The sequence below is a fragment of the Gavialis gangeticus genome, unplaced genomic scaffold, assembly GCF_001723915.1.
Source record: "Gavialis gangeticus isolate Ggan-Ray unplaced genomic scaffold, GavGan_comp1, whole genome shotgun sequence".
Taxonomy (NCBI): domain Eukaryota; kingdom Metazoa; phylum Chordata; order Crocodylia; family Gavialidae; genus Gavialis; species Gavialis gangeticus.
In genome coordinates this window covers 49,058,554-49,074,854 of record NW_017729030.1, presented here as the reverse complement: position 1 = coordinate 49,074,854, position 16,301 = coordinate 49,058,554, and the positions used below count along the sequence as shown (strand labels likewise).

Genomic DNA, 16,301 nt, shown 5'->3' with positions numbered 1-16,301 from the left:
ATTTTTTTTTTTTTTTTTTTTTACTCATTCTTTCTCTCATTTTTCTCAAAGAAGTCATTCAGTAATAGCATTCTCTTCCTTGTTTAGTTTCCTTCTTCATTGCTTAGATATTTCCTGTCTCCCCTTTACTGTCTCCCATCTTACTCTACATTGGCCACAGATTGCAAAGTGAAATTTACTTGTATCTTACACACTAGAATGGTACAGAGCCAAAGAGAGAGGCAGCTTTGCATGTATAGGGAAGCAGCGTGTTACAGAAGAGGAAAGAATTTGGGAGGGTGGAGAGAAGCAGATGAAAGGCTTTGGATGTTGGTAGCCATGTAAGGGAAATGGAAGACTCATGGGAAAATGCTGTCAGTAATCATTACATTACTAATCATATCATTACTAGTCTCGCATAGTTTTAAAATAAAAAAAAATCTTGCGGCACCCAAGTAATTGGGAGCCCTTGGCCCTGTTTCTGCCCCTCACTCGCCCCCCACCCAGCCCTGCCAGAGGAGGCCCCCAGCTGCTAGGGCTATGGGCCCAGGGACCCAGGTCCACAGCCGCCTGCCCCTGACAGAAGACGGTGGAGCCCAGCTCCACCCCCACCTCCACCCACCTCCAACTGTCTGCCTGCTGCAGGCTTGAGCAGGGTGGAGCAGCTTCCCCATCACTGTGCACACTCCTGGGGGCCAGGAGGGACCTGTGCCCCCCAGATCTGTACATGGGGCAAGCACATGTGGGCTCAGCTCCTGCCCTCCCCCCGGCCTCTGCAGCCCAGCAGGTGCAATCCAGCACTGCAGGGAACAGCGGAGCCGTGCAGGAAGGCTGCTTGCCTCTGATCTCCATGCTGCCCTGGCCTACCGGGTTGCACCTGCTGGGTTGCGGAGGGTCTGGGAAGGGTAATAGGGAGCCTGAGCCCACAGCAGGCAACCCATCCCCACCCCACGCACAGGTCCCCCCTGGCCCCTGGGAGTGCGCACAGGGGCTGGAAGTCTGCCAGCCTGCAGAGACCTCTTTGCAAAACTGCAAAATCCATGGATTTCTCCGCTAAAATGAGAAGTCCACAGTTTCCTCTGGTGAAGGGGAAAATCTGTGTTTTTCTCTGTTTTCCCATGGGAAACCAAAAACTAGGATCCCTGTTCATTACTTTGCTATTCTCTAGTGAAGTTAAGGAAATTTGGGAAATGATGAAGCAACAAAGCATTTCTTTGAGCACTTAGGCCTCATTATGAACTTCATCAGCATTCTGTGTTTGCCTTGTGCATAGTACTAACCCATTTATCAACCTGAAAAAATAACTCCCTTGGAGAATACAGGAGGAAAATTAAAAAAATACTCTGCGCTATGAGAACTAGGCAGAATCTTGGAATCAAATGTTCATTCGTTCGTTCGTTAAGACTGAAACTTTTTAAAACCTATATTTAGCACTTGGATTTTAGGATGCTCATGGAGTTTTATGATTTCCTGGATGAAAGTTTTGCATCCTAACTTAAATATTTGTTCTGTTTAGTTATTCTTATGAAAGTACCTTTGGTAAGTGTTGGTGGGAAGGGTGGAGAAATCATACTTTGGAGGTGATCTGATTCCTGTTCCTTTTTTAATATTTAGGCATTTGGTGGATATATTATATGCACATCTTTTGAGGCAGAGTCTTTAAAAAAAATTGTAATTTGTTTGAAATGTTAACGTAAACTATGATTTTAGTATTTTTAATGTAACATTTTGCTAACATCAGGAAAAATTTTTCCTTTCTATTAGTGGTTTATTGATATGTGCATGTTTGGACACAGAATAACACACTGGCAAGTAAAGGAACCTATGAAATCCCTATTAGATTTTTACCATTCAAATAATTATGAAATCAAATGTACTATAATTTTTTTGTTTCATTTTTATTAGTTTTTAGTTCTCGAAAGCATCCCTATCCAGTGCTTTAGCATAAACAAACTTCTTGAGACTCATTAGAGTTGTTGAGGTTTAACTGCATACTTAAATCGAAGCCTTTATGTTTTTGCTTTTCTAAATTATAACTCAGAAATTTAGCTATGCTGAGTAAGCTTGTTTTGCTAGTCAGTTGAATGAACAGGCCTATTCTTTATAGTGCCTTACTTCAAGTCTTTGTTTCGATGATTTTTGAAAAAAGCTCATAGCCATTAGTATCCTTCTAGTTTATGAATTTGGACTGATTATTGGGGTGCTAAGCATCTCTTACAACTCTCATTAAAGCCCATATGGATTTTGAGTAATGGCCAATTACCTATGATAAACAGACTGCTGATTTTGGTAAAGGGAAAACTGCCACATTTTTCTTTTTTCCTTTCTCATTCTTGGTCAGGAACTGAAAAATCTTGCTACTAGAAAACCTTGCAAGATCAGCGTACCCATCACTCGAGGAGGACTTTTGGATGCTGTTGTGGTGTGGTTTGTGCTGCACCTTGATGATGAACACACTCTGTCTACAAGTCCCAGTGAGGAAACTTGCTGGGAACAGGCAGTCTACCCTGTTCAGGGCCTTCTTGGTATGTCTTGTGGATTTTATTTTTGTTTTTTGTCTTCTAGTAACCAATTTTCCCTGTGATAAGGGAACATATATGGGGAAGAGGAAGAAGCATTACTAGCCAGGCCAGACTGTTTTTTCCTCGAGTCCTCCGAGCCTTTACTTCATTATTGATTAGCAAGACCTTTTCTTCCCTATGTCTCTTTCCACTTTTGCTCAGAGACAGTGTTTTCTTCCTGTTTGGGGATGTGGGGAGTCGGGGGAGAGAACTGAGTGTCATTAAGGTAGCTTTGGCAGCTCTGTCACCACATGTTCAGTAGAAAACATCATGCTGTCTGTCATTCATTTTGAACATATAGCATGTACTTCTAGAAATTCCAGTTATGGCTCTTCATGGAATTATTCATACATTCACATTTAATCTCGGGAAATATGAAGAAAATAGAAAAATGTTAAATGTTAGTTAACTTTGCCCAGTAAAATCTTGGGTTTAAGGTTTGCTGTTGCCAGAGGTAGTTATCTTTCTTTCACACGTTATTTGAGATTAAAAGGTTCCATCGTGCATGTAAATTTAAAGGATCATGTTAATGCATGTTGCAAGCCATTTGGGGCTGGGAGAGCGTTACAATGTGACCTGCATCCACTTTCACTTCCAAAAAAGCTGCAGGGCCTAGTATTAACTTGTTGCTCAGATTAGAATGGGCCAGCTCCCCTCAACACATGGGGAACTGCATGGTGGAGCCTGTGTTTTAGGAATGCCATATACCTCTATTACAGGTCGAGAGTCAATTTATTTTATGCAGACTCAGTATCAACTTGTCAAGAAACAGGATTGATGTTCCCCCTTTAGAGCAAAAGCAGGGGACACTTAGCTATAATGGTTGTTTTAATAAAGTTGTTAATGTTCCTTTTTTGGTACTGTTTTGATCAGATTATTCCAGGAAACCTGGAGACGTTGTGATGCTGGAAGTAAGCTGCCAGGACTGCTATCTGAGGATCCAGAAGATTTCTGTTTCCCCTTCAGAGTGCAGAATGGATGTTGAAAGGGAAAATATGCCAGCTTTGGGCAATGAGGCTGAGCTGTGTAGCGCCCTTGCTAGTCTTCAGACTACCAGCAAACTAGATAGAGTGGGTCATGAATGTGTGCTGGAATCAACTGAAATTGCTTTACTAAACAATGTGGCTTATCATGAATGCTTTAAAGCTGCCATTAGCAAAGTATTGTCATCTTTTACCTCAAATACAGAACTGCAGTCAATGGATGTTGATGGCAGTGAAAGGAACCTCGGGGAGAGTCGAAACAAGGATTCCTTGCAGACAAGCACTGACCCTTTTTATATTTTAGATGTGTCTGAGGGCTTTTCAATACTGCCAATAATTGCAGGTAAACTTGGGCCAGTGAAAGCTTACAGTTCTGTTGAAAAAGAGCAGCACCAAATAGCCCTTAATACAATTTCAGAAGCCAACCATTTCCCAAAAGAAACATTAGAGTTTTGGCTCAGCCACTTAACGGATGAGAGTTCGGTGTTGCAGAGACCCAAATCTGATAAATTGTGGAGTATTATAATCCTGGATGTCATAGAAGCTTCTGGCTTAATCCAGCAGGAGGTGATGGAAAAGGCAGCAATATCCAGGTATGTCATTTGATAGTTTTCTGATAGTGAGAAAATGTCTTTTGTAACTATTGCAAACCTCACAAGGATCTAATGTATTAAATATAATACAGAATCTATTTAATATATCATATTTAGAAATAAGAGCTGTGAATTTGACTTTTTATAGAAACATTTTCTGACAATGAAAAGAATTACTAAGGGAAATATTATTGCTCAGAATGCCAGAAGCCATAAGGACAATTGTATCTTGACAATAGCTGAAACAGTTTGAAATTTAAGAGACTCCCAAGTTGAAGAAAAAGCCAAGAATGTTCTGTTTCAGGCTGCTTGGTTGTGATTAGAAGAGACTGAAATTAAGTGGCTGATACCATAGGAGCTGGAATGGTCAGAGGCAGAGAATAAGAAAAAGGTAGAACAAGCTGAAATAAAGCAACAAAGCAAGAGAGAAACTAAGATGTAACATATCTGAAAGTATCAAGGAGGAGGGCACACAGAAAAGAATGTAAAAAGTTATGGAACTGAATAGGGGGAACATTTTGTGTTGTGTTGCTTTTTTGATGAGGGGGGGAGCTTTTTCTGGTAGAGCTGAGTAGCATCCATCCATCCAGGACGATGATGATTTTAGTGAGTTAACCCTTGTGGTGATTTGCTTGCCTTGGGAAGAAAAAGGGAGTTAGTTTTTATTTTTTGTCGTGTGTATTCATTTCAGTTTTCACGAGCTGTGAAAGTGTGTTTAAAAAAAGAAGTAAATTTTTCCCATAAATTCTTCTTGCTAGCAGCTATAGAAAAGGAGACCATGCAGATTCTGAATTTTTTTTGTTTTGAAGAACTCAGATATTTTCCTTGATGCTGTTTTTCTTAACAGTGCTGTGATTTGTGGCTGTGGAGTGAAGCAGTCTCCCAGATTTCTGGCATACGTAAAACACTCATTCTATGACCAAGGTGCTACTCCATCAATTAAATACATAAGTGCAGTCCTGTTCCACCCTGCTCACCTCCCTGTAAAAAAAAAAAAAAAAACATGTACCTGCATTTGCAACTTGCTGTCATAAAGTAACCTTAAATCAAAAAAGGAAAGAGCAGGAAGGCTTTGTTTATGAGCTGTTTTTCAGATACTCATCTAGGGGGAATGGGATCTGATCCTATAAGTCTGTATTTTGTATTGGTAAAAATGTTTTTGTTAAATATTTTAAAAAAGCAGCATTGTTGGCATCATAAATCTGTCTGATTTATATCTAATTGGCATTGGCCAGAATGAACAGCTGGCCACTTTTGTTTTACACAGTGGATCGACTCTTACAGGTGAGATTTGCTTTCTTAACTGTTGTTCCAGTGATCTGTTCCATCATCATCTTCCAGTTTTACTCATAGCCTTTTTTACCACTCCTTCAGCACTGGCTTGGGACTCACTGTTACAAATAAACCAGCCATTTATACTTGAATAACCCATGTCACCTTCACCTTCACCATTCAATATACACATTTTAGGTCCTCATTCTAATTCCGGGAAAGCATTTATGCAGGGACTACCTTTCTCTAGCTCTTCCAGTTCCTTGTATACCTGCCAGACTGATGTGCAGGTTTCATTGGTTGGTTCATTGGTTCTAACAGTGTTAGATGATAGAAAGTCAAAATATTTATAATCAGTCTTCCAAATAAACAAGTTGCCAAAAATTCAGGTGACATGAATATTAGACTCCAGTTCAGGGGAGCCCTTATAAATAATGGAACTCAAATGCTAGTGTAAGTGATCTTCTTGAATTCAGTACCTTACAGTAGCTTATTTCTTTGGAATTGGAAACGTGCAGAAGCAGTAATAATAAAACAAACAAACAAACAAAAAAACAAAAACCCCTTTTCTTTTCTTTTCTTTTAACAGGTGTTTACTTCATTCTGGAGGGAAAATATTCCCACAGTATGTGTTGATGTATGGGATGCTTGTAGCATCACAGTCTTTATTACTTGAGAGTGCTGTTCAAGGGACAGAACCCACGCTTGGGTTTAATATAGCACCGTTTATCAACCAGTTCAAGGTATGAAGTTGGTGGCTGCTTCAGTATCAAGCATAGTTATCAAAACCTGCAAATAGCCAACCGAGGAGCAGAAGGACACAATACAAATAAGTTCTAGAAGCTGAATGGTGTTGGATTAATTTAACATAATGTACATTTTTTTGTAACTTATGCTCTGTGCCTAAACATTGGTCAAGACTGAAGAAGACATCTCCTTTCAGATAGGACAAAAGTAAATTTTGGTCTGAAAGGAGGGATAAAAGTTAATAGTATAATGTACAGAAGAACGACTAAATATTTATTCCCTAAATAACTTGTCTTATGAAAGTCAGGTTCTTAAAAGGTTAAGTCACTCAGAAGTGAATTATTTTGAAGTTGCTGCTTAAACCTGAAAGTGTGGTGTACTCCTCTGCAGGTGCCTGTTCGTGTGTATTTGGATCTCTCTACATTACCATGTGTGCCCTTAAGCAAGCCAGTGGAGCTCCTAAGACTTGACTTCATGAACCCTTATTTGAACAGCTCCACTAGAGAGATAAAGGTAAGTTGAGTCCATACATTCAAAAGCGTGCTTATCTTCCTGTCAGAAATGTTCAGACTTGATTACCTTGGTTGAAACTTACAGTACAAAATACACATAGCTGCAGGCCTCTTAGGAGCAGATTTAAATTTTAAATTATTTTATTTTCTTCCTGTCCCAAACACTACCACAATTACAATAATTTAAGTAATTTTAACTCTTTTCAACCTCTCAATCTTATTTATGTCTTAATATCCTTTTCCTTTTATTAAGGTGCAAATTTGCAAGTCTGGTCAAGTCACTGCCATTCCATTTTGGTATCATATACATCTAGATGAAGATACTAGTTTGGATACATCAGATGAGTCCTCCCATTGGAAACAAGCTGCAGTTGTTCTAGATAAACCCATCCCAGTTAAGCAAGGAGAGGAACTTGTGCTCAGTATTCAGCACCATAAAAGCAATGTCAGCATCACAGTAAAAGAGTGAAGAATAGTCATCTGGAAGTTGAAAGAAAATAATTTATGTATTATCTATGCATACTAGTTGGATTGCTCAGCATTTGAGATGTCTTGCATAGCATGAGCATAAAATCTAAATCTTATGTACTGAACCCAAAATGATATGTTTAATAATGGCAATTCAGTTAATAAATTTTTATTTTGACAAGAGCTTATTGATGAACTGCATACCATTTAACAGGACATCTAGTAATCTGTTATATTACATCCTCACTACTGCAATAATTCTTGTTACAAGTAGAGTTGATCACTTAACTCTATTTCTGTTTTTCTTTTCTTTAAGTACCAGGTCATCACTGGCCTCTGTACAAAGGCACACAGGATACCTGCAGTTCTCGTCAGTTTAATTTTTATGCAAGCAGCCATATCAAGCAGTGATGACTATAGGTCAGGGGTTGTCAACTGGGGAGTATGCGGGGATACTTGGGAAGGCCCTAGGGGGTACACACAGGCGGGTGGGGATGGAGCACTGGCACCCACCACCCTGTGCCCCCGCCTCGCAGGAGCAGGGCCAGGGTGGGGCAAGGGCAGTGGCACCCCTCTGCGGGCTGCACAGGCACTGCTTGGCCAGTTGGATGCTTGGGGGGGAGGGGAGTTTTCAGGCAGTGGCAGCTGCCGTTGCCATCATCCACCACCCCGCACTGCCACTCAATGTTCTGCTGCGCACCGCTGCCCCCATCCAGCTGCGTGAGGACTAAAAAAGGTTGAAAACCCCTGATATAAATAACAATGCATACCAGTGTCATTCTGGAACAATATTTGAGATTCTCTTCCATCTCCCACCCCAAATTCCATGTGTTCCCACTGATCCTTGTATTAAACTCTTTTTTTCATGCAGCTTAGCACTACTCCTGACATTGTCATACGCTTGGTTGGTAGAGATCTCTGAACATTTCCTCATCATCTGGAGCTGCCAATAGTATGAGCTCAATTTCTGTTTGGGTTCGCTGTTAGGAATCTGTACTACCCTTTCTTGTTGCAGTGTCAGAAGCTTGGCAAGATTTTGAGTGAGTTCAGTTGTAGGCAAAGTCAAAGCAAGTGTGCAGTTAGCTTTGTGGTTCTGACAGAGTCCATACAATTTCTGGTTCTCTGACTTTCACAAGTTTCACTTCATTTTCCTCATCTGTATTTCCCTGTCTCTCAAAATTGTCATGGGTACAATAGAAGTACATGAAACTGGTGGAAGAACCCTGATATTATTCATCTACTGTCTGGAAAGTTAATCTAGTCAATGTGGGTATCTACCAGATGTTCATTTTCAGCTCCAGTAGAGCATTATTAAATGATGATGCAATAAAACTAGGCATGAGTGTATTAAAACTGTCCTGAACTACCTGTAGTGCAAGAATCTCTAGTGAAGCTACTTGACAGCAGGGCATGTTCTACTGAAATCAGTGCTTCATATAGGAGAACAGTGAAAATAGCAGCTGGCATTTGATAGGTTGTTTTACCTAAGATATGTCCTTATGGTGCAGAAAAAAATGGTCCTAACTCCAGAATAATAGACCGAATGCTGCAATAGAGCCAAAACTGCAAATAATTAGGAGAAAGGAGCCAGGAGTCTTGTGGTGTGCACCATGAGGTATGTGGGTACTTCATTTTTTTTCCAATGTAAATAATATGCAAGACATTTCACCCCTGTTGAGCCAAATGGCAACCACTATGGCTGTATCCACACAAGCATGGACATTAGGTTCCCTAGGGACAACCAGCAGTTGCACACCTCGTGTCACCACTAGTTATCCCTGAGAAATGTCTGTGCCACATGCTCTCTGGCAGCTTTACCCCAGGTGGGGTGTAAGCTGCCCACCTGGGGCAAGCTAACCTTATCTGGGGCCTCTTGGGGCTGCAGCAGTGGCAATCTTGCTGCTTGGAGCCTGGCCAGCAGCTGGAGTGTGGCTCTGGCAGGCCAGGCTCTAGTTTTGAGTAGTATGTGCTGTCTCCCTGCGCACGCGCGTGTGCATGCGTGCAGGGTTTTTTGACCACTGGATATCTCTGCTCCCTCCCAGTGCGGAGAACAACTGAATGTGCGGTATGTGGTGCTGCAAACGTGTCTGCAGCACCGCATGCTGCACTCATCTGGACATATCCTATGTGTAAGATTTTGGGCAGATTTTGTGTGATCCCAACAAATGCTGTTGGACCAAAGTGTTGCGTTTGACCTACGCCATGGCTGGTGACCTTGCTCCTTCAGCAAATGCCTCTGTATACACAGAAAACTGCTTATAGAAACTGATGTTTGAACTGGAATCCAGAAGGTTCAAAAGGATCTGCTAAGACATTCTCTTTGGCTGAAACAAATTCTAGAAGAGAACACTGCTTGATCCACAGTTTATGGGCAGGTTACAATTTCTGTTTTCTCAGGCCTTGAGGCAGAAACTAGTATGCTTTAAGATGATGGTTCTCAACATTTTAAAACTCAAAGCACCCCTCAGAAAATGCCAGCTCTTAGTTTTTGCTCATTTTTTGACTATCGGAAAATAATAGAGCAATTCTTCTGTTGCAAAGAACTCTGATTACAACAAGTCAGAGTGTTTTGAACACTATGGATTTATGTTTTCATGTGCACAACAGTGCAGCACCTGTAAAAAATCTCAAGGCACTCTAGGGTACCAAAGCAGGAGAACCTGCTTTAATGAATTAATACATAAATAGGTACTACTGCATTTATGAATGCAAGTGGAGAGAAGTCTTTTTGCCAATTTTTTTCTAGGCATCAGTTCAGCAGGAAGGCTGAAACAAGAGCTTGGATTTTTTTTTTACTTAAGACATCTTTTTTTTAAAGGCGGCAAATGGCTATTCTTATGAAATTCGTCAGATCGTAGGCTCACAGGATCAGCTAGTCCAGCCCCACTCTTGCTCAAGGCAAGATCATCCCTGGCTAAACCATCCCAGCCAAGTGTCTATCCAACCTGCTGTTGAAAGCTTCCAAGGCTCGAGATTCCAGTTCTCTAGGTAGCCTGTTCCAATGCTTGACCACTCAAAAGTTCCTCTTGACCTCCAACTTAAATTTCCCATGCTGCAGCTTGAGGTCATCATCCACAATTACTTTATAAAACACAGTAAATACAGGAGAGAACAAACAAGTTTAAATTAAAATTTATTTGCTTATTTACAATAATGACAATGAACTAACAAAACTGAAAGTATGATTTGCTCTTTTCTGCCAACTTCAGATACAGTTAAGTACATATCCAATTTTAACTATAAAATATGCAGCCTAGTGAATAAGGCAAAATATATTTACATAACACTAGTACTGCAAAAAGCACTTTTATGATGAGCCAAACATTACAATTAAGTTTTGTCCCGTAAAGGGTTATCAATGCGGATAAGGAAATAAGTTAAGTTGCAAGTATTTCTTGGTGGAATGTTGTAGATGCTACTTTAAAAAGTGTCAATGCAGCTCTATTTTTTTTTCCCTATATGAATGTTGGACGGCAAGCATGCAATACAAATATAAGCTTGTTACTGGGGTACAAAAATACACCCCTCTTCATTTTGGGGGGGGAAATCCTTAGTGCTTTGATAGAAGTGTACTTATTTTGTTCTGAAGTCTAAACTTAGCAACTCCAGATTTATTTGCTTCTCCCTTAGTGAATCTCTCCTCCTCCGTGAGGGGACAATTTGTTTATTTTATTTGAACCTAGACCAAAGAGAGGCACACATCTCTGAATACAAACTACTACAGACCCACTCTTGGGAAATATTCTTCTTTAACATGGTTAAGATTGTTTAAAGAAATGTTTAAGAGCTTACTGCAGCTTCAAGTTTGAAAAAAGAAACTTTTCTTTTAATCTCATTGAATGCTTTTCCCACTAGGCAAATTTTACAAAAACTAATTATTTTTCCCCATACATACATGAAGTTAGGAAAGTCCTATTCCCATTTTAAGGATAGGAGAAATGGAAGCCACATGTAGATTATGTCCCCTGGTGAGCAGTTTTAAAATATGGGCATTTCTGAGCTCCTCTGCTCAGACTTTTTGTTTCTTTTACAAAGGAAAAAATGCAAGATGTGTAGTACTGTCATGCTCAGGGGGGGTAGTTTTGGGTCCTGAGTTCATAGGGAGCAGATAAGCTTTGCAGGGGCCTCAGGCTGATGCTCAGCCAGATCAGCACTCTGCATTGGAAAGAGGGTACATCTTCATGAAAGGGTTTTAGTTGTATATGTTTATGTAAAAGGGAAAGGAGGGGGTAGAGGGGTAGTAATCTTCCCCCCCATTACCCCCCCTACATTTCTTGGGTGCCTGTTTTACAGGAAAAAGTAACAAAAGTCAGCATTATTCATTTGTGCAATTACATTCTTAAACTTTCTGCTTATTAGCACTACCCACATTCCATGCATGTGAAAAACAGAGTCCTTGTTTTTAGATGTCTTTTGAATTCATGTCAGTTTAATTTCAGTACAATACTGTCTTTCATATCCACTAACGAGCCTTTTAAATAAGAAGCAACTCCTTAGAGTGCTGAAGTATGTACAGAGACATTTCAAACTGTGTGTTTTATATTAAGGTAGTACAATGGGCTCAAATCAGTTACAGATTCAGTATTTAGACCCGAGATTCCAAACCACATGCTCTGCTGCAGTTTGTCCCAACCACTGACACTATTTCCATATACAATGGTCTATATCACAAAACATGGCAGGAAAGGATTCAAATTCCTTAGCACGCAAGAGGAGATAGGCTTAACTTTTGTCTAAAGGCTTCTCTGCTGTACTGTATTCAGTAACAGGGGAATCCTCATTCTCTTCAGCAGCAATTGTGTTATAAATGCCGTCGGATATGGTAGCTGTGGGTGTAGTCAGAGGTGTCACAGTGTGTCCAAACCCCTGGTAGTGACCCATGGGTGAAGATGGCATAGAAGCGGCATCTGAAATTGGGTCTTGAGTAGAAGACGACAGTAAACTTGTATGTTCATTTTGTTCATGATCCTCAGTAAAAAACATTTTCCTTGGCTGGCCCAAAACTGTCCTTCCTAAAGTTGTGCCAAATTAAAATCAAGTATTATTCATAGAATCACAGAAAATGAGAGTTGGAATGGACTTTGGATATCACCTAGCCCAGTTTCCTGCTCAAGGCATGACCATCCCCAACTATAGCATCCCAGGTCCTAAAAACCTCCAAGGATTGAGATTCCACAACCTCACTGGGTAAACTGTCCCAGTGTTTAACTACTTTCATAGTGAAAAAGTTTTTCCTAATATCTAACCTAAACTTTCCTTGTTGCAATACTGGCAGCAAGGGAAGTTGCTCCTTCTGTCATCTGGCACCACTGAGAACAGTCTAGCCCCATCCTCTTTGGAACCACCCTTCAAGTAGTTGAAAGCTACTATTACATCTCCTCTGTCGTCTTTCCTCTACACAAAACAAATCTAGTTCCCTCCGCCTCGCCTGAGAAATCATGTGCCCCAGCCTCTAACCATTTTTTTATTGCCCTCTGCTGGACTCTCCAATTTGTCTACATCCTTTCTGTAGTGGGAGGCCCAAAACTGGATACACTACTCCAGCTGTGGCCTCACCAGTGCCAGATACAGGGAAAGAGATTCTTCCTTCGATCTGCTGGTGACGCTCTACTACTGCAGCCCAGAATGCTGTTCGCCTTCTTGGCAACAAGGGCATGCTGCTGGTTCATATTCAGCTTCTTGTCTACTGTAACCCGCAGGTCTTTCTGCAGAGCTGCTGCCCAGCCAGTCAGCACCCAGCCTGTACTGGGGTATGGGACTGTTCCATCTTAAGTGCAGGACTTCACAAGATTTATTTAGGTCCAATCCTCCTATTTGCCTAGGTCTCTCTCAATCCTAGTCCTATGCTCCAGCTTATTTCCAACCATGTGCTAGGTACTTTGTAAATATTTAGTATATCATATTAAACTGATCTTAATATTTACCAGCTTTAAGGATTAAGTAACAAATACTGGAAACAGGTTAACAACTTCAGATAAGACATAAAACATTAGTAAATAGGTTAGAGGTGCACCGATATATCAGTACCGATCCAACATCGGACTGATGTAAAGAAAATTTGCTGTATCGGATATCGGCCCGATGGGGCCAATAAATGCCCACGTTGCACACAGCTGCAGTGCAGCACAGAGCAGAGCTGGCAAGTCAGAAAGGGAGAGGGGAGAGGAAGGGTGCTGGGGGTGCAGATCAACAGCCCCAGTGGTAAGAGAGGGCATGGCCAGACACTGCCCAGCTGGGGAAGAGGGAGAGGGTGGGACCGAAGTCGCAGCTCATGGGGTGGGGGCAGCTCCCACCGCTGCTTGCACCCCAGAAGGGCAGTGGAGGCATGTGCTCCCAGATCTGCGCAACACTTCTCAGCAGGGCTGGGCTTAAAGTGGGCTCCGGCAGTGCTGGGAAGAGGCTGCAGCCACCCCAAATTTTACCACAGTGCTGCTCGCTGCCTTGTGCCTCTGCCTGGCACAGCCGCAGCTCTTCCCAGCACCTGGGTGGAGGCGGGGCATTCAGCCATGGCTGCATGGGGTGGTGGTGTGGAGCTGTGGCAAAATTTGAGGTGGCTGCTGCCTCCTCCCAGCACCGCCAGAGCCCACTCCAAGCCCAGCCCCTGGTGAGGAGAGCTTGGAGGCAGCAGAACCTGGTTGAGAAGCACTGAGATAAGTTCAAGCAGCACAGATGGTAGTTCTCAATGTGGGTGCCACCACATTCAAAGAAGAGGTGGAGGGGTGCCCTGACCCTGAAGAGGTTAAGAACCACTGTATTATAGGGATTTACTGTTGCTATCAATAGTATATGGAAGCTCTTGCAACCTACAGTGATAGGTAACAGCATAAAACCAAAATAGATGCAGATAAATAGCCCTTAAACTGCGTGCCCTGGTGAATACTTACCAACATTTCGAACCTGTTCAGATATGTCTGCCCTAAGATCAGAAATATCCCACATTGCAAGAAAAGAATCAAAGCATGACCCTTCTTCAGCTTCCTGTACATAAGGTTTATAGGAAAAACTGTAGTGATGTGCAATAGCTGCCAAGAACATCTCCACACAGATAATGAAATCCTGCAACAAGAGATGTATTTATACATATTTCTCCAGGGGTATCGCCTTGACAAAACCTACATTCCTGGTGCTCTACTTCCAGCATAAGACCAGCTAGAACTCCCTCAGCTCTGAAGAACAGAGCCTTCAGGGCCCTCATACCAGTTACTTATGCATTAACAACACTTTGCATGTTCTTAGCAAATTCCTCCAAGGTCTACACTTATTACATACTGAGTAAGCACTCTGCCTCACCATCCTGACTCACTACTAGATCTCTGCTTCTAATAAGAAATCCTTTAAGCAATTATTCCAAGAAGAAACACAAATATTTGTTTCATCTCCAGGAGCATTATGCTACTTAGCTTCAAAATATTCTTATTTTTCTCTCTCATATAAAACAGACCATTTATACTATTCAATAACAAGCATGCAATCACAACGCTTCAGTTGGAAAGTCAGTTACAGAGTCTCGTTTATAACAGCCTGCACTAAAGTCTCTTTAACCCATTACCATATTCCTTTTAGCAAGAACTGCTGTACTTACCTGCAGGCCTGTGGCCACAGCTTCCACACTTTGCCATTCCCAGGTGTGTTTCTCAGAAATAACACCAACTTTCACCAACAAGGCAATAAGTGCAGCCTGCCTATAAAAATGATTATTTATTACTGGTACTATAGTAGCACCTGAAGGCCCCAACCAAAGATAGGATCCCCATTATCATGCCGTTTTGATTACAAGTAGACTCACATTTTCAGGTTCAATTTTAGGGAAAATAGCTTTTCTAAATATGACTGTATTTTACATTAACACATTATGATTCTACAAGTGTCAAATGAAAAGCTGGATGTAACAGTGGGCATCCTATTTCTGGTTTTCTCTGCATATAAGTGGATTGCAATTTTTACAGTTCTTTTAGAGGAAAAAGGTCAGCATTAACGTAAATCAAATGCTATACAAATACTCCCTTTCAAAAATTGTACAATATAAATTAGACAAGAAAAATGTGGGAATAGACACAAAACAGCAATTCACCCGAATTCAAGTAGAATAGAGTAGTTTTCTAGCAGGGTGGATTTAAATCAAACCAATTTAAATCAGAATTTAAATTGTAATTTAAGTCACTCATCAGGAGGCCTCAATTTAAAATCATTGGTTTCTACAGAAAGTGCATTGTTGTTGTAAGATATAACCTTCATTAAAATATTCCCAAACAGGGTCTTTTGTACAGCCTGGCAAGCCTGCTTCCATGGTAGGTTTTCCCTTCTGCCATACCATTCCCTCACTAGATCTCATATCAATGGAGAGGCTATACTCAGAATCTTATCCCTCAAGACTTCTAGAATAGTCTGCTCAAAATGTTTTTCTTTTGTTTCTACTACCCCTCCTACCTTGCATTTATCTCCAGACTTCTCCTCTTTGCCCAGATCTCTTCCACCCCCAACAATCCTATATTCATTTACCTTCTTGAAACTTGAACTTTTAGAGAGAGGCAAGGGCTTGACTCTATGTACACCAGCTTGCAGAGAGACAACAAGTCTGATAGGTAAATAAATCAGGTCTGTTCTCTCTCATCTCCACATACTGCTGTTAACAAGGATGTTATGTCTTGAGGCAGAAATCCACAGTTTGAGAACTGAAACTAAGCATCACAGAGATCCTTAATGGGATCTTCTAGACTGAACACTGAGTCCCATTGGGTAGAGTGGTTTTCTTTACTAATCTATAGAGGAGAATCTGGGAACTCTAAGACTGGGCCCCTAATATAGTCCATGGCAGCTTGTGACCTATTTATAAAACTTTTCTAAAAAAGGTTACATGACTTTCTGGGCTTTCGGAAGGCCTTCGACACTGTCTCTCACCCTGTTCTCATTAAAAAACTGGGGGACTGTGGTGTCAACACCCACACAGTCAATTAGGTCGCCAACTGGCTGGAGGGCCGCACCCAGAGAGTGGTGATGGATGGGTCATTTTCGACCTGGAGAGATGTGGGCAGTGGGGTTCCGCAGGGCTCGGTCCTCGGGCCTGCACCGTTCAACATCTTCATCAGTGACTTGGACGAGGGGGTAAAAAGCACCCTGTTCAAATTTGCTGATGACACTAAGATGTGGGGGGATGTGGGCATGCTAGAAGGGAGGAATAGGCTGCAA

The 16,301-nt window shown here is 41.4% G+C and overlaps 2 protein-coding genes across 4 annotated transcripts in view; one reads left to right on the top strand and one right to left on the bottom strand.

Annotated features, from left to right (window-relative positions):
• Positions 1 to 7,298, top strand: part of PRMT9 (protein arginine methyltransferase 9) — a 33,280-nt gene extending 25,982 nt beyond the window's left edge. For all 3 annotated transcript variants that reach the window (XM_019522173.1, XM_019522174.1, XM_019522172.1), the window contains 5 exons: positions 2,321 to 2,504; positions 3,414 to 4,116; positions 5,978 to 6,131; positions 6,526 to 6,648; positions 6,901 to 7,298. In XM_019522173.1, the coding sequence (XP_019377718.1) occupies positions 2,321 to 2,504; positions 3,414 to 4,116; positions 5,978 to 6,131; positions 6,526 to 6,648; positions 6,901 to 7,116 (1,380 nt within the window). In that variant the 3' untranslated portion in view covers positions 7,117 to 7,298. The remainder of the gene's footprint in view (positions 1 to 2,320; positions 2,505 to 3,413; positions 4,117 to 5,977; positions 6,132 to 6,525; positions 6,649 to 6,900) is intronic.
• A 2,933-nt stretch (positions 7,299 to 10,231) lies between these two features.
• The window catches only part of TMEM184C (transmembrane protein 184C), a 30,560-nt gene continuing 24,490 nt past the window's right edge, over positions 10,232 to 16,301 (bottom strand). The window contains exons 8-10 of the mRNA XM_019522171.1: positions 14,698 to 14,797; positions 14,000 to 14,171; positions 10,232 to 12,127 (exon numbers count right to left, since the gene is read on the bottom strand). Coding sequence (XP_019377716.1) covers positions 11,838 to 12,127; positions 14,000 to 14,171; positions 14,698 to 14,797 — 562 coding nt within the window. The 3' untranslated portion in view covers positions 10,232 to 11,837. The remainder of the gene's footprint in view (positions 12,128 to 13,999; positions 14,172 to 14,697; positions 14,798 to 16,301) is intronic.